At 39.4% G+C, this 23,026-nt stretch overlaps 2 protein-coding genes across 5 annotated transcripts in view; one reads left to right on the top strand and one right to left on the bottom strand.

Annotated features, from left to right (window-relative positions):
- The window catches only part of FRMD4B (FERM domain containing 4B), a 395,155-nt gene that overhangs the window by 335,846 nt on the left and 36,283 nt on the right, over positions 1–23,026 (top strand). For all 4 annotated transcript variants that reach the window (XM_007500068.3, XM_001372543.5, XM_007500069.3 and 1 more), the window contains 2 exons: positions 8,543–8,600; positions 10,206–10,292. In XM_007500068.3, coding sequence (XP_007500130.2) covers positions 8,543–8,600; positions 10,206–10,292 — 145 coding nt within the window. The remainder of the gene's footprint in view (positions 1–8,542; positions 8,601–10,205; positions 10,293–23,026) is intronic.
- LOC130455416 (motile sperm domain-containing protein 1) lies at positions 4,717–7,467 on the bottom strand. Its single transcript, XM_056804405.1, has one exon. The coding sequence runs from the start codon at positions 7,216–7,218 to the stop codon at positions 6,571–6,573; it is 648 nt and encodes a 215-aa protein (XP_056660383.1). The 5' UTR covers positions 7,219–7,467; the 3' UTR covers positions 4,717–6,570.

Genomic DNA, 23,026 nt, shown 5'->3' with positions numbered 1-23,026 from the left:
CTCAGCCTCCCTAGTAGCAAGGAATTGCAGGAATGCACCACTATGCCCAGCCCTTTCATAATTCTTACATAATATTCCATTACGTCCATATCTTCAGTCTTTGTCTCCAGCTCTTTGCTACAAAAATGTGCTTCTATAAATATTTTCGTACATAGAAGTCCTTCACAGATCCTCTAGCAGTACATGGAGATATGTCTTCCCACATCCCCTCCAACATTTGTCATTTTTGTTTTCTCCTTTCTAATCTTATGCATGTAAGGTGAGACTTCTGAGTTATTTTAATAGCTTATCTTAAGGCTTTAATATTTTCAAGTTTATCATTTAAATAAATAAAGATTATTGTTTATTTTATATTAATTAAATAATAATTTATCTCATTAATAGTGATGTGGGGCATTTCAAACAATAACAATAATAATAGCCATTGTGTACAGTTCTTCATTTTGCATAGAACTTTTATGTTTTCTCATTTGATTTTTACAGGAAACTTTGAGGTTTTTGTTAGTTTTTCTCAGTCATATCTGACTCCTTGTGACCCTATTTTGGGATTTTCTTGGCAAAGATACTGGAATACTTGGCCATTTCCTTCTCCAACTAATTTTGAGGAAACTAGGGCAAACAGGGTTACGTGACTTGCTCAGAGTCACACAGCTAGTAAATGTCTGAAGCTAGATTTGAACTTGGATCCTCCAGGCATAGTGCTCTATCCATTGTGCCACCTGGATGACTAATTCCCTTTGAGGTAGCTACTATTATTTTTCCATTTTATGGATCAGATACCTGAGGCTGAGAAAAATTAAGTGGCTTATTCAGTCAGCAAAATTTCTGAGACTAGATTTGAACTCAAGTCTTCCTGACTCAGTTCTCACTATACCACTTACCTGCACTTGGAGTTTATTGTGACAGATAGTGTGATTTATTGAACTAAACCTAATTTCTTCCAGACTGTCTTCTAGTTTTCTCTAGTGTTTTCCTTACCCCACTAGTTCCTTACCCCTTGTATTTCAAATACTGTAACACTACCATGTCTGATCGCTTCTGGGTCTTGTTTACTGAATCTGTTTTGTTGATCAACTTTCCCATTTGTTACCAAACCTAAAATTTTTTTTTAAAACTCTTACTTTTTGTCCTACCAGCAACCCTTATGACAGAAGGGCAAAGGCTAGACAAATGGACTTAAGTGACTTGCCCAGAGTCACAAAGAAATTTCTAAGACAGATTTGAATTTAAGTCCTCCCAACTTCAGGTCTCGATCTCTATCCACTGTTCACCTTCTGCTCCCAAATGGTTTTTATGAATGCTGTCTTGTATAGTTTGATACATAGTATGGCTAAGCACCCTTCTTCTCTCTCTTGATTATTATGCTCTGTGGGGTTCTTGATTTTTTTGTTCCTTCAGTCAAATGAGTTTTGTTACTCCATAATCTTTTCAATTTGCTATGCTGCCCTTCTACATCTTTGATTATTTTGGTTCTAACTCAAGTCCTGGTAGCAGGTCATTTGTCTACATCCTACCTAGTTAGGATTTCTTAGGACCACCTGTCTGCCAAATCAGGCATTCAGGATCTCTTTCAGTTTTAAATCTGATCCTCGAATAGTTATTTTGACATTTCCTTGGATCCAAGGGAAACCGGTCCTTTTTAGCTTTTCCATCTTTGACACAATTTATGCACATTTGGTTAGGAAACTGTAAAAATTAAACTAATGTACAATCATTTAAAAATTATATTTTAAAATGTTTATTAACAATTATTAGAAATAAAGGAATAAAAAGGTAACAAAATAAAACCATGTGCCCATGGCTAATCTACCTGTTCAAAAAAGCCCACTCCACCACAGTTGTGACAGGAAACAAAAAGAGCAAGACAGGAACCTCACCCAATATATCTCTCCTTCTTCGTTACCACATAATGACAGGAAGTCAGTGGGCTCCTGGGAAATGCAGTTTTTAGGATAACAGATTTCCAATTACACAAAACAAAATGAGACAGTTTTCTCTTAAGAAGACATGGGATCCCCTACTGCTTCAGATACTTAATAGTTGGATGAGGCCACAAGCAAATCAGGGCACATAGGTAGCACCCTGGATAGAGATAGCACTGGGCTAAGAAAAAGGAAGATTTGTTTTTATGAGTTCATATCTAGCCTTGGACATTTGCTGTATTACCCTGGGCAAGTCATTTAACCCTATTTGCTTTAGTTTCCTCATCTATAAAAGGAGTTGGAGAAGGAAATGGCAAGGCACTGCACTATCTTTGTCAAGAAAACCCTAGAAAGGAGCCATGAAGAGTCAGACAATGTAGGGCAAATCATCTACTTTATGGCTGCCCAAGGAAATTCTCTGAAACTATGGCTTAGAAGTGAACTACTAATTTGCATCAATGGAGGAATTTTTCACAGGGAGTTTCCCATGCCATTGAACTCAGAGATCAGCCTTTCCATGCCAAATAGAGGTAGCTATGAGATGGGTCTTTTTAGGTAGAACCAACAAGTGGTAGATTAACTTCTTAACCATAAAATCCTGAGGTTTCAAATGGCGACCACGTAAGGATGCCTCTCTTTTTTTTCATCTCAGTATCAGATTACTCACTTTTCAATGTAATAGCCTCAGGGGCCCTTCTCATCTTTTCAGCATCATTTCTTGAAGTGTGCCTAGTACTACCCGGGCAAGATCAACTTAGATCAAACCTGAGGTTCCTTTTAGATGAGGGAGAGGATACCATAGAGTCAAGATAGCTGAGAAAACTAATTTTTCTCTGTAGATAAAATGGGTTTTTCCTCTGATGCTGAGGTTCATTATGTTGGGGATCACAGGCTTTCAAAGGCAAGGTAGAATGTAAAATGCAGATGTTCTTAAACCCTTTGATCAAAAAGCAAAAAATACCATCCTCATAATGACCAAGCCTGAGTCCAGAGAAGGGATAAGGGAACAAAGCTTCTCCTCTTACTTGGCAGAGGTTATAAGGCTACAGCTTTGGGTGGAGAGTACTGTTTATACTACTAAAAATAGTCAGAGTGTTAATTAGTTTGTGGAACTCAGTTTTTTTCTCATTTTAAATCTTTAATAAAGGGGTAGCTTATTAGGGAAAGGAAAAAGAAAGCCTATGTTCATAAGTGATTGTGAAGACAGTTTTGGGGAGCCATGTCTTGTGGTTGGACATGTTTACTTAGTCTGGACTTCAGGGATTTAAAAGCAGGATGTTTTATTTGAAAGGGTCCCATCTCTTGAATTATTTTCTTTTGCTGTTCTTCCAAAACCCACAATGATACATGAAGAAATCTTTTTTTTTATAGAAACAAGTACCCCACCCTGGTAGTTCTTGTGATTTTTCTGCTTGGGTCTTGAATAAATTAAAATATTTAAAATCATCTTTTCAAGTCCATCAGTTGAAGTAAGGTTGTGGCCATTATCATTCCCCACTTATTGAAAATTAGTATCATAATTGTCAGCTAGCTAATTGGCTCTGTGGATTGAGAACCAGACCCAGAGATGGGAGGTCCTGGGTTCAAATGTGGCCTCAGACACTTCCTATCCATGTAACCCTGGGCAAGTCATTTGACCCCCATTGCCTAGCGCTTATGGCTCTTCTGCCTTGGAATCAATACATTAAAAAAAAAAGACATAATAACCACGATAAGAAAAACTACCTGGAGTTCTCTGAAGTACTTTACAATTATTCTCTCATTTTATTCCCACAACCTTGGGAGGCAGGTGCTTTTCTCATCCCCATGTTGTTGTTCAGTAGTGTTGGACATATTCAACATAGCTGACCCAAAGCTTAATTTCTTGTGGAATAGAGAAATGAGGATTACAAGTTTTGAATATTCTATACTTATTCAAAAAACAGATTTTTCAGGAAAGGGTGGTGGTTGTTCATTTGTTTTTCAGTAATATCCAACTCTAAGTGACTCTGTTTGAGATTTTCTTAGCAAAGATATTGGAGTGTTTTGTCATTTCCTTCTCCAGCTCATTTTATAAATGAGGAACTGAGGCAGGCAAACAGGGCTAAGTGACTTGCCCAGGGTCACACAGCTAATAAATACTTGTCTGAAACCAAAGGTACATGAGTCTTCCTGACTCCAGGCCTGGCACTCTATGTTGGCCTATCCATATATTACAGATAAGGTCAAATAAGTTGTTCAGGGTCACACAATAAGTGTCTGGGGTTATATTTGAACTTGGATCTTTCCTGACTCCCAGTCCAGCATTCTAGTACCATCGCTTTCATATAGTAGATGTCCAATAAATGTTTGTTGAGGGGCAGCTGGGTGGCTCAGTGGATTGAGAGTCAGACGCAGAGATAGGAGGTCCTGGGTTCAAATCTGGCCTCAGACACTTCCTAGCTATGTGACCCTGAGCAAGTCACCCCATTGCCTAACCCTTCCCACTCTTCTGCCTTGGAACAAATATAAAGTATTGATTCCAAGACAGAAGGTAACGGTTTTATAAAAAAATAAAATAAAACAAATGTTTGTTGAATAAATGGATGGATATATCCAAATCTGAAATCAAGTTTTCACAAGATGTAAAACCAGAAAAGGCATGACATCTAATTTTATTCCTTTCATTGTGAAGAAGAGAAACTGAGGCTCTAAAGGCTCTTGCCATTCTTGCCTAAGGTCCCATAGGTAGCAAAGAGCAGGGCATTGATTAGAACTCAGATTCTTTGCTTCCAGATTTAGTGCACTTTCCATCCACCTGTGGTGCTTCTTTTTTTTTTTTTTAATTGTAAAACTCCGATATGGTTTATTTTCGTCTTTAAATCATTTCTCTCCTCCATATGCCTTTTCACCCACATTTGAGTGATGACTTGAGATGGGCAGAGAAATCAAGAATCATTTTCAGATTCAATACAAAGGTCAGAGCAGAAAATCATAACTGACAGTTACAGAGCGCTTTGCGAATGCTTTACATCCATTTTCGCATTTGATCCTCACAACAACCCTGTGAGGTAGGTGTGATTATTATCCCCACTTTACAGATGAGGAAATTGAGGCTCAGAGAGGTTAAGTGACTTGCCCAGGGACACACAGCTAGGATGTGGAAGAGGCTACATTCGAATTCTGATCTCCCTGACTAAAGGGCAAGCCCTTCAGCCACAACACCATTACATTCATGTGCTTTTTTTCCCCCCTGGACATGACACAATCGGTGCTGTGGACACAAACAATATATCCTAGAAACTGGACCCCCAAGTGGGCCTATGAAAGATTATACACAAAAGCTTTTTAGAAGTCAAGTTCCATTTCTTACAAAAATCACCATCAGGTATGTATTTAAGTTTATGCCCACACAGTCAATGAACATATTACTGTGGCAAGGCATGCTCATGGTCTGTAAAAAGACAGCTTTTTCAAGAATAGAAGACCGCCACCAAATGTACGTGCGTGTGTGCTTCAAATCCAGCCTCGGCTGGTGAAAGAAATACCTGACCAAAATGGAACAGTTCCCACGTCTGTGCTGAGGGCAAGTAATGAATCCCCAAACCAAAACAAGCAGCAGAGCCTCTGCTAAGCCTTCAGGTTTGCCACTTCAGGACAAGGGGCTAGCAAAACAATTCAATATTCTGCTTATGAACACAAAGCATTGGAGAGGGACAGAGACAGAGAGAGAAGCCAGTGGGTCTAGAGGCTGAGCTCATACCTGGCCTCCAATTATTGTACCCATTAGGCCAAAGAGAGAAACCTCTGTGACAGCCCATGATGGCTGACTGCTTTTTCAGCCTTGGTGGCTTTCAAGTGTGCCATCCAGGGGGTTAGCTACAGCCAGCTCACTGGGAGAAACCCATGGTTTGGGTAGTCAATAAGTCCCTAGGGCATCTGGGATTGCCCGGGACTCTTATATTTTACACATCATCTTAACTTCAGCTCCACCTTGAGAAATGCTAAGAGGGCAGAGGTATGAACAAGTGCTGTTTCCACAACCATCAGCTTAGCCTGGTAGGCCTCTAGCCCTGAGGGCAAACAGGGCCATAACAATCCGAGTGGATTAGAGAAAGAGAACCAAATAACCAAGATGGCTTTACTAAAAGTCTTCTGTATAACAAGGTATTGATAGAAAAAGCCAGTTTCTTCAAAACATCTCACTACAGTCATTCAACAAAACCATCATAGGTCTCGGTAACATGTGTGGTTTCCTTCTAAAACGGGTTAGGGGCCAGCTGGGTGGCTCAGCCAGGCCTAGAGGAGGAAGGTCCTGGGTTCAGATATGGCCTCAGGCACTTCCCAGCTGGGTGACCCTAACCTAGTCACTCAACCTCTGTTGCCCAGCCCTTACTGTTCTTCTGCCTAGGAACTAATACACAGTACTGATTCTAAGACAGAAAGTAAGGGCTTAAAAAAATAAAAAATAAATAAATAAAACAAGTTAGACATCAATTTATACAGATATATATATGTATGTATGTATGTATGTATGCATGTATATGTATAGTTTTTTTACACTTTTGCAAGTATGTTGAATCACCGATAGTTTTTCTGTCACACATTATGAGTCAGATGAAAATGAAAGGCAGTCCACAGTCACAATGAGGGGAGGTCAAGTTGTTCCAAAGCCATTTTTCATCCTTGCTCATATTCTAAGTATAACCATTGTGATAAGGCCTAAAACATAAGCAGCTACTAATTTCTGATTCACACTTAAATGGAAGTAGAGAGGCACTAGAGATTCCACTTCTCCCAAGGTGGGTAGCATCAGAGCTGCAATGCACACTATTCCCAGGAAAACAGTTAATAAACTAGGTCCTGATGAGACATTCCTGTTTTCTGTTTGATAGAGCATGTGCTCTTTTAAAAAGACACTCTCTGTCAAATGTTCCTTTATTCTCTTTTCCTCCACTTCCTTTCGTTGTTCTTTGGCAGATGGAAGGAGGGTAGCAATAATCTCTTTCCGTCCTAAAGCTTTTCGCTGGCTTTGCTCAGAAACTTGGAGACGGAATTTGTCTATTACATCATAGTGGCAGGATCGAACATCTCTGTGACGAATTACGATATCCACACAGCATAGAGGCTTCACTGCTCCCGCAGCATCAACGACAACATACTTATTGGGAGTAGTGCATAAAACTTTGAACTTTAGGGCAAATTCATAGGGGTTATACAGTGTCAACACCTGTTTGTGTGTTGACTGGTCATCTGCATAAAATATCAGCTCAGTAGGAAATACAAAAACAGGAAGATTTCCTTCCACTAATTCTGGTTGACTTCTTTGTTGCTGCATTGGCACTGAGTCCCTCTTGCCTCTACTTCTCTTCTTGCGGTCTCTGATCTAGTCTGGATTTCTCTCTTTGATTCAGTTAAAAGCTCCAAAGCATTTTTGCAATCCTCGGACAGTAGCGGCTCCTTGGGCTCGGTCCCTCCCCCTCCTTGAGCGACGGCAGCGGCAAAGGCGACAACTGACAGGGCTCCCGGTCCTTTGTCACCGAGTCAGGGGGGCTGCACTGGCTGCTGGGAAAGCGGAGGACTCGGCTCCACCTGTGGTGCTTCTTAACAAATAGTGATAAAGTAATCCCTTGAAATTTTATTCATGGTAAAGTTCACGTCTAGTCCCTGGGACTTCCTGACTCCTAATCCAAATCGAGTTCCCTCCAACTGGAAGGCCACCCCTTCATCTCTGGCATTCTCATCTTCCTCATCCTTCAGAGCCTGCCACAGATTCTACCTCCATCACTAACCAGATGTGCTCTCTCTCTAGGGGAATCCCCAAAGCACATTATTTATACCTCTCATCGCAGTTATTTATATGGATGGCTTATCCCCCCTCACTGTTCTAAAACCTGGAGAGCAGAGATTGCATAGCCAGAGATTCCCCGAGTTATAAGACACCTTCAAACCTGTTTAGTCCTGCTCCAACTGGATAAAACTCCCCTGTACCAACAGATGGTTCCTTCACTCGCTTCTGTATCATCTAAAAGTTTCTAGAACCGCACTCTGTACTGGACACCATGTAAATATCAGATGGATCCATTTGCAAAGTGCTTGTGACATTGAGTAAAAACAAAATCTGAAACTTGTTGTACGGGACATGGCGGCTTCCTGTCGCTGAGAATATGGTGCTAAAAGTTGAAGTCCCTTAACAGTAGAAATACTGCCCAGAATGTCCATTAATACGTCTTTACTTTGTTCAGGCATAATCTCACCATCACCAAGAACTGGTTGTCTTCTACGTTTCGAATAGGGAAATTTTCCATACCAGAGATATTCCGTGTTTTTAAGAAAGCTGCCCTTTCCTTGCTACATCGAAAAGCACAGTCCTAAAGGTCTCTTGAAACTGAAGTTTTGTTCTCAGCTTCCTGAGATTTTGATAAGCCAAAATACATCACTAACCGGAAAGTTTTATTTTATTACAACTTGGGTCAGAGACATTAGTCATGGCAGCTGGTCTATCTGTGGGAGCCGATAAAGTGTGAACAGGAAAACTGGGGTGGCATATCACACCCTGATGTCATTCACACCTTTCAATGGTCACTGAGCATAATTTCACTTTTATTAATCGAGTAGAATGAATTTTTACTAAAATAATGAAATATTCTGACTTTCTGCAGGTATATGAAAATAGTAGAAGCTCTGCCTACTTATGGAGTCCATTACTATGGAGTAAAGGTAAATATATTTTAATAATATTTTATTTCCTTAAGTTGTTCAACTGCGCAATGGCTTTGCAAATGTCAGAATTTCCGATTTTTAAAAAAAAAATTTGTTCTTTCTTTTTTTAAACCTTTACCTTCTGTCTTAGAACTGATGCTAAGTTTCAGTTTGAAAGTAGACAAGTGGTATGGACTAGGCAGTTGGGGTTGTGACTTGCCCAGCGTCACAAAGCTAGGAAGTGTTTGGGGCAGATTTGAACCCAGGACCTCCCATCTTCCTGCCTCGCCCTCTACCTATTGAGTCACCCTAATGTCCTCCTTAATTTGCTTTTCAGAAATAATAAAAGAAGTAGCCCATTCCCCCCAAGAAGATTGTTGAAACAATGTTTGCAGGATGTTTCTGAATATAAAAATAGTTTTTAGCTTAACGTAAATGAATTGTCGTTGCCTGCTGCCTCTATTAGGTTTTTAAATGACATTCATGGACTACCTCTACCTGCTTAACATTTGTAGACCATAAAATAGCAACAATAATTTCTGTTTTGCTTGGCTTAATTTGAGAATGACATTAAAGAGTAACTGCTTCTCATTTGGAGTGAGGCTCATCTACTAGATCATAATTTCCTTGAAGGTTGTGAACCTCCCTCCTTTTAACTAGTCAGAGGGGTGCTGCTGGTAAATGTTTAACAACAGGCTCCCCCCAAAAAAGATGTATAATACACCTTTAAGTTTCATCTGCATTATTAATACTTTCTCTTGTATAAATGGAGATTTTGAACCCCAGATAATTTAATTTTTACACTCTTAAGGGCAGATTTTAAAGTCTAGACAATTAATAAAACAATAAAATAAACTCTCTTTTGTAGTATTTGTGATCTGTAAATGCTTGTACTGAAATTTAACAATCAGCTCCCCCAAGCCAGTTGAAGCTGGCTCCAGAGCACAGCCAGCTTGTAGTTTTCCTAACATCCAACACTATTTTTTGTACATATTGAATCCAGAGAACCTTCATTGGACATCTACTATGTTATCTCTCCTTTAGAGAACAAGGAGCCAAATGGTTTTATACTCTAGATTAATCCTCCATGGCACAGCTAAGCATTTCATCTCTATTTGGCCAAAACAATAATTCTCTGTTATTCAGAGCATTAAAGGCTCATTGTGAGGCTAAAATGAGATGAAATAATATTTGTCAAGTGGTTTGAAAATCTTCAACCACTATATCAATGCTGGCTGCTGCTATTATCATCACATTAGAATGAATTTGTTGCCCTTATTTCCAAGCTACTAATAATTGAATTTTGGGAGCAGCCGGATGCCCAGCCTAGAGTCAGAAAGACTTATCTTCCTGCGTTCAAGTTTAGCCTCAGGCATTTACACAGCCCGTGTGCCCATGGCCAAATCACTTCACCCTGTTTGCCTCAGTTTCCTCATCTGTAAAATGAGCTGGAGGAGGAAATGGCAAACCACTCCAGTACCTGTGCCAAGATAACCCCAAAATAAGATCAAGAAGAATTGGACATGACTGAAAAACTCAACAATGAAAAAAAATAGCTCGCTGTGGTTCCCTCTCAAACGGGCTGGCTTTGGTTGCCTCACAGTTTTTTTTCCCATTTCGTAGGATAAACAAGGGATTCCCTGGTGGCTTGGGATCAGCTATAAAGGAATTGGCCAGTATGATTTGCAAGATAAAGTGAAACCTCGAAAGGTAAGCTTGAATTGGTTTGAATGATTTTGAGAAAAATTTCTATGACCCTTTGAACGATTCCAGAAGCAAAATATGGAAAGTGTTATTCTCTGGGCCTTTGGGTTCCTCCATGCTACAGTGGAAAGACCCCTGGTTATGGAATCACAAGAGGATCTGCAGTTCCACTGGGTTTTACATGTCATTGATCAAGACCTATTTCCATATCATCATATTTGCACTAGGCTGATCCTTTAGAGTCTACATCCCCAATCATATCCCCATCAACCCATGTGATCAAGCAGTTGTTTTTCCTTCTGTGTTTCTGCTCCCACAGTTCTTCCTCTGAATGTAGATTATGAGAAGATAGAATTTGTAAAAGCAAACTGCCACCAGGTTAAGATCCCCTGAGATAGTGGAAAGAACAATGACCCTCAGTACCAGGAGACCTGAGTTTTGTCTCTGGCACCTAACAGCTGTGTGACCCTAAACAAGTCACCTAACTTGTTGGCCCAGCTATCTTCACCTATAAAATAAAGATGATGGTGCCTTCTTCACAGAGTAGTTATGAAAAATATTTTTTGTCAGTAATTAAGTGCCCCTTGCACTTGAACTGTGGTTATTAAAAGCCACATTTTTTTAAAGGAAATAGTTCTTATTAACGAACTCACCAAGAAAAAATCCCCAGGGTCAGATGGATTCCCAGGTGAATTCTAACAAATATTTAAAGAGCAATCCTAATACTATATAAATTATTTGAGAAAATAGGTAGAGAGTCCTACCAAGTTCCTTTTATGACACAAATATGGTGCTGACACCTAAGCCAGAAAGAGCAAAATCAGAGTAAAACCAATCTCCCTAGTGAATATCACTGAAAAAAAAATTAAAATTACTAGCAAGTTTACAGCATTATATCACAAGGATCATTCACTATGACGAGGTGAGTTTTATACCAGGAATGCAGGACTAGTTCAACATTATAAAAACTATTAGCATAATTGACCATATCAGTAACAAAATTAATAAAAGTCATATGATTTTCTCAACAGATGCAGAAATAGCTTTTGATAAGGACTAGTTCAATATTATAAAAACTATCAGCATAATTGACCATATCAGTAATAAAATTAATAAAAGTCATTTGATTATCTCAATAGATGAAGCAAAAGCTTTTGATAAGTGTAATCTTTTAAGTTTATTATGTTTTTATGATCCTTTGGGGGAAAATTAATTTTTCCAAAAATGATCATACGGAGGAATGTAAAAAATAGACTTGAATACAGGACTACAATCCCCACGAGCCTTTGCTCCACTTCCCCAGAATGCCTTGTAATCTCACCTGGGCCGAGATCGAGAAGGTATTTAAGCTGATTCAAAGGCTTTTGAAGGGCTCTCTCTTCACTCTTTTTGGACTTCTGTTTTGGAGCAGGCGGTCTCTTGCTTGATGTGAGGTTATTTTGTCTAGGCCTCTGGCCTAGGCACATGTTTCTTACTTGTATATTCTTTAATCTTTATCCTTTAATAAACCTCTAAAAAATATAATACTACTTGCAGAGAGAAACTAATTTCTACCTGTCTCAGTCTCCCCGTCTCCCCTAAATTTTAATCTTTACATAAGGTATAGTACCCATTCCTATTTTTTTTAAAAACATGAGAGAGCATAGGAATAAATGGGACCTTCCTTAATATGATAAATAGTATCTATCTAAAACCATCAGCAAGCATTATCTATGATGGGGACAAGCTGGAAGCCTTCCCACTAAGATTAAGATAAAGTAAGGATGTCCATTATCACTACTGTTCTTCAGTATTGTACTAGAAAAGCTAACTATAGCAATAAGAGAGAAAAATGAAATAGAAGGAATCCTAATAGGCAAGGAAGAAACAAAATTGTCACTCTTCCACTAATGTCATCATGGTATACTCAAAGAATCAACTAAAAAAATCAGTGAAAATAATTAAGGACATAGTTTTGAACTCGCCATGTGATTAACAAACCTGCTGCCCTTTTAGCTGGGCGCACACCTAGTTGACTAGTCGTCGTTGCCTGATAAGAACCACTGGAAAAAGGACTAAAATGAGTGACATCAGCAATCTTGGCTTTGTTTTGGCACAGATACAGTCCGCATGTATTCTGCTAGAGACACAAAAACAAGATAGTCCCTGATCTCAAGGATCAGACATTCTCTTGGTGGAAGAGGGGTACAACACATTTGTAGATTGATAGATCAGTATAAAATGTATGTGGCATTCATGTGAAATTTATATAAAATTCCTTACCAACTTGGGGAAAAGGAAGTAAAAAAAGGAAAGTAGGAGGTTGAAAATTCAGAATACAAATTTCTTTAATGAATATTAAATTTTGGTTTTGCATGTAATTGGGGAGAGAAAAAATTATTTAAAAAAGAAGAAATATTAAACCAGTTCATTTTACTATGTGCTAGTCAGAACACTGGGAAATCTGGACAGATAACTAATTCTGTAATCAAATAAATTCCATGCTGATAAATATGAGATAAATGTTTTTTGCATAATTATCATAGACACTATTTTATGCTATTCATTAAGATTTGCAAGATGTGTGTGTAGGCATATATATGTATATATACACACAGGCATATTATTGCTATATTTGCATGTAGAACATTCTGCATGTGAAATATATAGTTCTATTTGTTGGTAAAATCATGCATAACATACATAGCTTAATAGGGGAAAATGAAATAAAGATTCCTGCAAAATAATATCAAGATGTTTCAAGAGGAAGAGAGCATGAACAGTGGAGGAGATCAAGGGAGACTTTATGTAGGAGAGGGTACTAGAGCTGTTTCCTTTAAGATGTAAAATTCTTTCTTTTTTTTTTGTCTTAATAATAATTGGGAGCCATTGAAAGTTTGTGAGTAGGAAGGGTAACAAGTTCAAGTCTACGTTTTAGCTATTTAGATTGTGGTAGAAGGATGGGAGAGGGACAAGATTGGGAGCAGAGCCAGCACTGCACACAGTCACCTCCCCTTGTCATGAGTCAATCAGCCAATGTAATAACAGACCTGCTACATTATCAGAACCCAACACCGGAGCCTAACGTCAAACCTCTCATTTGGATCTTGCTTTCATGAGTATTAGAAAAAGTCAGGTCCTTCATCAAGCCAACCTAGTCATCATGCTCAGCACTTTTCATCTTCAAAGCCTTTCTCCTCCCATCAATCACCCCTCTCCATCTCCCCTCCGAGTGATGAAAACCAGCATTAGAATTGTGAAACCAAGATAGAGAAGACAAGGGACTGACCTCGGCCATAGACAGACTGGAGCAACCCTGCGACGGAAACCCGAGTCTCTTGGATGGCAGCCTATAGAGTCTTGGTTACCTCTTATCAGAAATCATTAAAATAAATAATGAAGCATCTCCCAGGGCGCCTGCATCTACCCTGGTCAGAGACACTACCAGGATCCCTGGCTCTAGGAGGACTGGGATGCTTTTCTAAGCCAAACGTTCGGGGAGGAAAGCCCAGCGAGCAAGATGCAGTTGCATCACAAACACTCGAGGTCAGTTTTGAGGAGTTACTACTACACTTGTATCTTTCCTTATTTAAGTAAAACTGTTCCTGAAAAGCTACATGCAAAATTCACTTTTATAAATGAATCGATAAGCATTTATTAAACTCTTGCTACGTGCCAGGCACTGTGTGAGGTGCTGGAAACAAATCCCACTTTATATGGACAGAGGCCAGTTGATATTTTAGAACTCTGTAAAGCAAAGAATCCTTCGGGATGCAAACAACTGCTCCCCAGGTGCCTCTTCTATATATGAGGATTTTTTTAAATGGATAATTTTTCTCAATGTCTCCTCCCACCCCCACCCCCAGTTTTTATTTGAAAAAATAGCTAGAAATCTTTGATTTCCTTAAAATGAAAAACTGAGTTCAAATCCTGTCTCAGACACTAGGTTTGTGGTCCTAGACAAGCCCCTGCCTCAGTTTCCTCATCTATAAAATACGGGAGAATAATAGTGCCTGTCTCACAGGGTTGTTAAAAGATCAAAAGATATACACAAACATATATTTATATTTTTGTTATTTAGTCATTGTTCAGTAGTGCCTTGACTCTGTGTGACCACATTTAGTCTTCTTCCTTTCCCCCTCACCCCAGTGATTCTTTATGTGATATAATTTACCCCATTTTACTTCTTTTTGCCCATTTCTCTTAGTATTACCCTCTTTTTCACCATGTGACCCTATTTAGGCTTTTCTTTGTAAAGATATTGGAGATTCCTTCTTCAGCTCATTTTACAGATGAAGAAATTGAGGCAAATAGGTATAAGTGACTTGCCCAAGGTCATTCAGCTAATAAATATTTGAGGCCAGATGTGAATTCAGGAAGATGAGTCTTCCTGACACTCTCTCGGCTAATGTGAACAGAAAGGGAGGAAACTTAAGTTTTGCTGATAAGCAGAATGTCAGTGAACCCTTTAGAAGTCTCTTTATAAATAATCATTCATTGACCCAACTGCCTCTTTTATTACTTAACTACCTTATTTTATTATCTACATAGAAAGTATTCTCACTAATATTCTTGCCTCCTCTTTTGCTTATGAATAGTAGACACCCTTTTAAAAAACATTGACACTTTAGATGCTCCTAATAGTGTCAGTGACATTCAGGAAGCTGCTAAGCATTTCTTGATAGCTATCAGAATCAGATTTACATATTCACTCTAAAATCTAGATACAAAGGTCAAAAATAATAAGCCACCTGCCTTTGCTTTTCAAGCTTACCCAATTTCCCAGTTTCGAGTTTCATTCCATAAAAATATGGACATATAGAACTGTTAGGCAGCACAATGGATAGAGTGCCAGCCCTAGAGTCGGGAGGACTCGAATTCAACCCTTTCCTAGCTGTGCGACCCTGGCAAAGCCACGTAACTCTGATCGCCCAGTCCTTGTCTCTCTTCTGTCTAGCATTGATACTGTCATAAGCTTGGGGTTTTTAAAAAACTATGCACACAAATATACTATCTTACATGAACACTTCTGCCTTAATATCAGTAATAGCAAGTGGTCAAGTCAAGATTTATGATGGCATTGGGCCAAGTACTAAGAATAGGGGGAGGTGGAACCAAGATGGCGGCTTAGTGGCAGCAAAAACTGGAACCACTCCTAGAATCCTTCCAAACCTCATGCTAAGAATACAAATACAGAAAAAGAGAGTCCCTGTCCCTCGAGGAGATTCGCTTCCATTGTTATCGAGAAGGACAGTACTTACAAACAAGGGGGGAGGTAGCACAGAAATGAAGGTGCCAGCCATGGAAGCCTTGAAGAACAAGCCTGGGAGAGTTAGGAGTTGGAGTCTGTGGATTGAGGAGACTCAATTGACCACAGATTCCCTACTCAGCTTCCTGCTACATCTTCAATATTTACTTCTTTGAGTTACTTTTAGTGTCCAAAACCTCAAAAATCTTTCCTTGCTATTTAGGGAAAGAGACAGAAACTGGACTGCTAGGCAGCACAATGGATAGTATCCTGGGGCTGTAGTTAAGAAGACCTGAGGGAGCAACTAGATGTCTTAATAGATTGAAAAACCGGGTCTAGAGACGGGACCTCCTGGGTTCAAATCTAACCTCAGACACTTCCTAGCTGCGTGATCCTGAGCAAGTCACTTAAACCCCATTGCCTAGCCTTTACCACTCTTCTGCCTTAGAACTAATACACAGTATTTATTCTAAGATGGAATATAAGGGTTAAAAAAAAAAAGAAGACCCAAGTTCTTATCTCACCTCAGAGATTTACTAGCTGTGTGACCCTGGGTTAGTCACTTAACCCTCCTTGCTTCAGGTCCTTCATTGATAAAATGAACTGGAGAAATAAATGGCAAAGCACTCCACTATCTTTGCCAAGACCCCAAAAGAGGTCAGGAAGAGTTTAGAAATGGTTGAAAACAACTAAATAACATAGAGGCTGGACTTGTGGTTTCACTGATATAGGGAACTCCCAGAGGGAAACATAAGCTTCAGTGCTTCAAATTTCAGTGGGTAAAATAAGGATAAAGAAAACTTGCCTCTTCCATTTAGTAAGAGATAGAGATGGTGATTTCGCTAGTAGAGGGAATTCCCTCTGTCAGTGCAAGGTAGCACTTTCTCTGCAATTTATAAGCTTGGAGAACTTTCTGTAGTCCCTAAAAGTTGGTGACTTGTTCAGTGTCCCAAACCAGAATGATACACAGCCGAGGCAGACCTCGATTCCAAGTGTAGGTGGATTCAAGTCCAGCTCTCCACCTGCCACACTTGCTATCTTAGAATACATGAAATATTTTTTCATAAGAACCCACAGACAAACAAATCTTTCCTAAAAGATTAGATGGATGACACTGCAAATAAACAGCATCTGAATAGCCGGTATCAATTAACACTCAATTATCTTAACATCGTCATTCATATCGAGAATTTCTTTTAGGGGTGGAGTGGATGTCAGTTATAGCATTCAAGGGGTTTTTTAAATTATCCTGACTGTTAATAAAAAATTGGCCAACCATTTGGGTTAGACAGTGTTTGATCTAGGAGAATTTATGAGCCTACTTAACCTCATTTGATCCTTAAAAGTACTTCTGAGCTTGGGGGCCAAGAAGTAACATTCCCAATTTACAGATAAGGAATCCAAGTTATGTGACTTGCTCAAGGTCATACAGGTAGCAGCAGATCTTAGAGATTAGAGGAAAACCCACATCCATTGCTCTTAACTTTCCTGTCTACTCTGCTACATTACTGCACCTTTTTTTTTGCAAAACAAAATCAAATTTAATGGTCTTAAATGCAAAAGTAAAAACAAACAAAAAAGCAAAAGAACATTTAACAGAAACCGAACAACCCCAAATAGTCAAGGCAGCATGAAGAAAACTTTGGGGGTTAATCTTTAAGGTCTTCTCATTAATAGAGAACTGGCAAGAAATAAGTACTTTTCTGCTGAGTGTTCATATAAAAGCAAATTTTCAAAACAAAACTCTACTAAGGTAAGATAAAAGAATCTAGCATTGAAGAAGGGATGCAAGAAATACAGTGCTCAAATGTTTATGCGTTATTACGAAATAGAGTTCTCCTTGCAAATTTAAACTATGGACCATTTTTAAAAACCCTTACCTTCTGGGTTAGAATTGTTACTAAATATGGGTTCCAAGACAGAAGAGTGGTAAGGGCTAGGCGATGAAGGTTAAGTGACTTGCCCAGGGTCACACAGCTAGGCAGCATCTTACTGCAACATTGGTCAGCTCTTTGACAAAGTTTCTGTTCTTATGGCTTCCCCTTGTCCCACAAAAATCTGACAGTGGGTTTTCTTTTCACTTTCTCTTTTAAGAGATCCCAAATAATTTTAGGCTTTATTTCGGATACCAGATGTTGCACCATTTTGAGAACTATAATTATTTCTACTGGGTCCAGCTTAGAGAAATGAAGGAATGCATAATTTAAAGGGCAATTAAGATAGAATTAGGAAAGAAGGGAAGATCCTGGAACTAATCCATTTCATGGGTTCTCTACATAGATTACCATACCAAATTGATTGTCTAGAAGGCAGGTCAAATTAGCTGACTTCAATGAAATCAGGTTCCTAATGGAGGCACTCAAACAGGATTAGCTACCATAGTAGTTGCTTGCCTTATTAAAAATTAGGTAACATAAAGACCAGACAAAGGGAGGAAAGAAGGGGATTAATGCCAAAGAACCATTTGAAATTATAATATATTCCCAATTGAATTGTCGTTCCAAAATAGAATCATGGCATACACTGCTGAAATTCACAATGTGGTTCCTTTCAGTTGTTCACTCCTAAAAGACAAGAACCATTGGGGGGGGGGGGGGGCAGTGTAATCATTATTTTAGACCATAATGCAACATTTTATCCATGAAACTAGCTCTGCTTATACCAATTTATAGATTCTTGGAATCATACATTCCTACTTGGGCTAGGCTAGGGAAGAATAATTGCTATCAATTTCAACAAGTATTTTAAGTCAATAAGCATTTATTAAGTACCTACTATATATTCAAGTTAACAAGTATTAAATACCTACTGTTTGACAGTTATTGTGCCCAAATACTGTGTTGTTCTACTCTATTGACCTCATGTCTAAAAAAGTGAAATCTATATCAGATTGCTTGCTGTCTCAGGTAAAGGGGGGTTGAGGGGGGGACAGAAAGGGATTAAGGGAAGGGAGGGCCAGAAGAAGGAAGAAAATTTGGAACTGAAAACTTAAAAAATGTTTAAAAATTATTTTTACATGTAGTAGGGAAGGAAATAAAAATGTTTGGTTTTTTTTAAGATCCAAAATCTCTTCTCCCCAGTTACTGTTTCTGTCCAAATCCAGTGGTTAGTGAATAAATACTTACCCACGGAGTTGTGGTTTGGGGAAAGGGGTCATTGGAATCCTAAGAGCGATCTAAGCAATTAAAAAAAAAGAATTGTGTGACTGGGATAAAGCTGTTCCCAGGGCAGCAGCTGAGAGGTATTGGCAGGAATGGGCAATTGGAATTTTCTTACCTGTGATTTAAAATGCTTTATTTTGTTTATTTATTTAAAAAAAAAAACTTTTGCCTTCCATATTAGAATCAATACTGTGTTTTGGTTCTAAGGCACAAAGAGCAATCAGGGCTAGGCCACTGAGGTTAAGTGACTTGTCCAGGGACACACAGCTAGGAAGTTTCTTGAGATCAGATTTGAACCTAGGACCTTTTGTCTCTAGACCTGACTGTCAATCCACTGAGACACCTACCTGGTCACATAGGTAAAGAGATTTATCATAGGGCCATAGATTTAAAGCTAGAGGAGTTGGAGCTCATTTGGTTCATCCCTTTTATTTTCTGAATGAAGGGGATTCATCTCCTTTCAATCAAGATAGAATACTCATTTGAAAAATGCAAACATTTTCTAGTTTATGATTTAGGTGAATGTTAGCTAGGAAATGTCTGAGACCTGATTTGAACCCAAGTCCTCCCAACTCTTGTCCTGGCACTCTATCCATTGCAACATCTAGCTGCGCTCCATCCCTTTCATTTTGCAGAGGAAAAGGCAGGAGCAGAAAGAGAGTGACAACGTCATTTTTTTCAGGTAGTGAGCAACCAAGCAAAGATCTGAATCTCATTTCTCTGCCCATCAATCCAGCCTTCCTTCTATTCTACTTTGCAGTAAGTCGTGCCCTTTCACAGATGCCCCTGATGCCTGTTGGCAGCATCCTTGCTTTGCCGTGGATAGCTGGCTTCCAGTCAGTGAAATGAGGACCACCATTGGAAAAGAATTTTATTCAGAAGACAGAAGACCCAGACTAGATTCTTAGCTCCGTTGTTTAGAACTGAGTGCCATTGGCTGAGTCACTTCATTCCTGTGAGTCTCGGCTTCCTGTCCTGTGAAAGAAAGATAGTCACGCTTGCCCTGGAGTTGGTGACGAAAGCACTTTACAAAACTTGGTGCCCTCCTTTTGCAGAGGTGTTTGAGTATCAGAAAAGTTAAGCAATCCTTCCAAGGTTGTGAAGATAATTAGTGGTAGGACAGGACCCAGAGCCCAGGACAGACTCCTACCATGGAACCCACCCCACCACGTGGAAATAATCTGTCCTGTCTGCTTGCTGCGGAGGATGCTAGGAACAAATGAGGCATTAATTGGCGATGGAGGGAAGAGGTAGGGACTTGTTCTTCGAGAGTTCTTAAGAGTAATCAACTCTCCTTAACCTCGATGTCCCAACCAAGACTCAAATTTCAATTGTTTGAGCCCGGGGAACACCCTTTTATTGCTGTCCATTCATATCCCATAAGACACACAAATAAAAAATAACCATCCAAGATTATAGTCTTTATCAGCCCTTTACTTAAAAGGATGATGGGGAAATATTGCTTAGATACTTATAATTAATAATAATGATAGCTAGCATTTCTGTAGCACTTGTAGGTATCTAGTTCAGTGTTCACAATAACCCTGGGAAGCAGGTGCTGTTCGTTATCCCCATTTTTACAGATGAGAAGGAAAACTGAGATTTTGATTTGCCCAACTAATAACTACCTGAGGCAGAATTTGAACTCAGATCTTCCTGACCTCCAAGCCCATCATTCTATCTACTGCCTCTCTTGATATTTAGAACATGTTCATTCTAACTTCTCTGTCCTCTCATTAGGTGGAATTCTTTTCCCTTCTCTAACTATAAGTCCTTCAAAAGGAATTCACTCGAGGCTAAATAAAGGCTTTCCTTTGCTTTTTTTTAAATGCTGCAGCATTATTAGTGCTCCATCGTGCCCATCTTTTATGCCTCTCCTTATTACACGATTGCCATTCTTGAGGATGTCTTTGTTCTTCTCTTGTGAGATAAGTCATTGCTGGTGATCTATACTAATCCACAGACACACCAGGTAGCTCTCCGTTGCCCTCTGTGATATGGTCCCTTATCATTTTGATTACAGAAATTCCCAACACTGAGAACCCATTTCTCTTGGTTCCCCATCCCCTTTCCCCACACCCTGCCTCATTCATACCTGTCTCTAAACCTGCAGTCCAAAGTTCCCTATTCTTTTTCTAACTAATAGAATTTATTTCCAGGTATCTCAGCCTCTTCTTCCCTTCCCCACAGCATTAAAAAAACAACAACAAAAAACCACCATTACCTTCTGTCCTAAAACCAATTCAAAGACAGAAGAGCAGCAAGGACTAAGCAATTGAGTTAAGTGACTTGGCCAGGCTCACACAGCTAGGAAGTGTCTGCGGCCAGATTTGATGGACTCTAAGAAATATCCCATCAGTCCCGCTAAGCCAAACATGACAAAAACCAAACTCATCCTTCACCCCCTTCAACTCCAGCTTTATTCCTGACTTCGTTCAAAGCCATCATACTTCTCTAAGTTACCCATAATTCAGCCCTCAATCATCTATTGCCAGCATTCCAGCTGAGGTCGTAACTTCAGAATGTTAAAAAAATCTGTGAGTTTGTTCTGTTTTGTTTTTTTTTCCCCACAGTAGGTCCTCTCCCTGCAGATTGATCCCAGCTCCTCTGTCTTAATAGATACGGCCCCCAAGTTACCCAGAAATGTAGTGCCCCTCCAGCCATCCTGTCAATGGACCTTTCTGAATTTTTGCTTGTTGGGATTAAAATTCTCTGGAACCTGTATTCTAGTTTATAATTATTCATTAGATAATGAAAGTGGGTTGGAGGGAGAAAAGGCACATAATCACATGTCTAGTTCCTCTCCATCCTGAGCTTGCTGCTCACCACATGTCCAGTTCAATCCCATTAGCCAAGAGACCTCAAACTTTCTATAACCCCAGTGACATCACTTTTTCTGGGTCTCCCTGGTTGGACAGACTTGACCTCAGTTTGGGTCAGAGGCCAGTCTTTGGGACTGGACACCAGGAATCGTGTAAGATGAGAGGCTAGCGTCTTCTGGGACTCCAGGGAATCACGAAGCCTCTGGTGTCCTCCCATTGTAGGCATGTGGCCCCATTAAAGGCTAGGGGTGAGCCTGAAAAGATTTTAAAACTTTTTAAAAGGAAAGGGGAGTCCAAATTTATATTAAATTCACATAATCCTCAGCATAATTAGCACAGTGCTTGGCACATGGTAAGCAATTAATCAGTGCTCATTCAAGTTGCCTCTTGACCAGCACATAGTCTGCTTGTTCATAATGGCCTGTGTAGAGAACCTTTCCAGCTTGGCCATCATTTACATCCTATTGGCTTTGCTTTCGAGAACCTGGGTCGTGAACACCCCCATGAAGAAAAAGAAAAATCCAATCATCCAATTAGAACAAGTTTTCATTAGCTTTTGGATTATTGCAACAGCCGCCCACTGTCTCCATTCCATGTATGTAACTCCAAAGCCTCCAACTAATGATCTACTTTTGCTCATGTTGGTTCCTTCTCCTTGTACATGTCTTCCCCTAGATCTTGCTCAGCAGTCCACTTGAGAGTCAAGCACTCAGATCAAGTGCCTCCCTCTTCACGAAGCCTTCCTCCATCTTCCCAACAAAATGTAATCCCTTGCAGTTTACTTATGGTATATCCGACCTTGTCTCTAATCAGTGTGTTTTTCTCCTTTTCTTATCTTCACTGATAGTTGTAATGTCCTTCAGATTAATGTGCCCTAGGCAAGTGCTTGTCAAAACAGAAACTTGGGTTTTGTCTTTGTATCCATCCATGCCTAAAACATTGTAGGTGCTTAATATATGACCGGATTGTTGATGATTAATGAATCATCTGCCTCTTCCTACTTTACCTATTGAAAGTCTAATTCCATAGTCAGTGCTGCAGAAATTGCTGCCTTTGTTTTTATTTCCAACATTAGTACGAGAAAGTGCCATGATATATGCTTATGATATTTGGATTGAAAATTCAGAGATGGAAGAGACTTTGAGATCATTTACCCTCTCTTCCGCATGTCATAGCTAAGGAAACTGAAGTCCAGATAGGTAAAGTGACTTGTATGTGGTCACATCAATGAAAAAAGGCAGGCTAGAGTCCAGGTTCTCCACTTCCAAATCCGTTGCTCTTCCCCTATGCTGACGTTCACTCTATTTGTAAATTAGAAAATGTTGGTGTTGGTGATGTGTGTTTTTAATGTTTTCTCTGTATTTCGAATTAGAGGTAGCCTTTATTTATGACTTTTAAGGGTGACAAAATATTTAAGGATTACAAATGTTATCTCATTAGAGCATCACAGCAACCCTGGGAGGTGGGTGCTGTTATTATTCCCATTTTTACAGATGAGAAAAATGAGGCAAAGAGAGGTTAGTGAAAATA

Source organism: Monodelphis domestica, chromosome 7 (assembly GCF_027887165.1).
Source record: "Monodelphis domestica isolate mMonDom1 chromosome 7, mMonDom1.pri, whole genome shotgun sequence".
In the NCBI taxonomy this organism is placed as follows: domain Eukaryota; kingdom Metazoa; phylum Chordata; class Mammalia; order Didelphimorphia; family Didelphidae; genus Monodelphis; species Monodelphis domestica.
This window is presented reverse-complemented; position numbering and strand designations above follow the sequence as displayed.

What these genes read in the sequence shown, in the direction of transcription:
- LOC130455416 (XM_056804405.1), bottom strand. Translation starts at nt 7,218, where the DNA reads ATGCAGCAACAAAGAAGTCAACCAGAATTAGTGGAAGGAAATCTTCCT.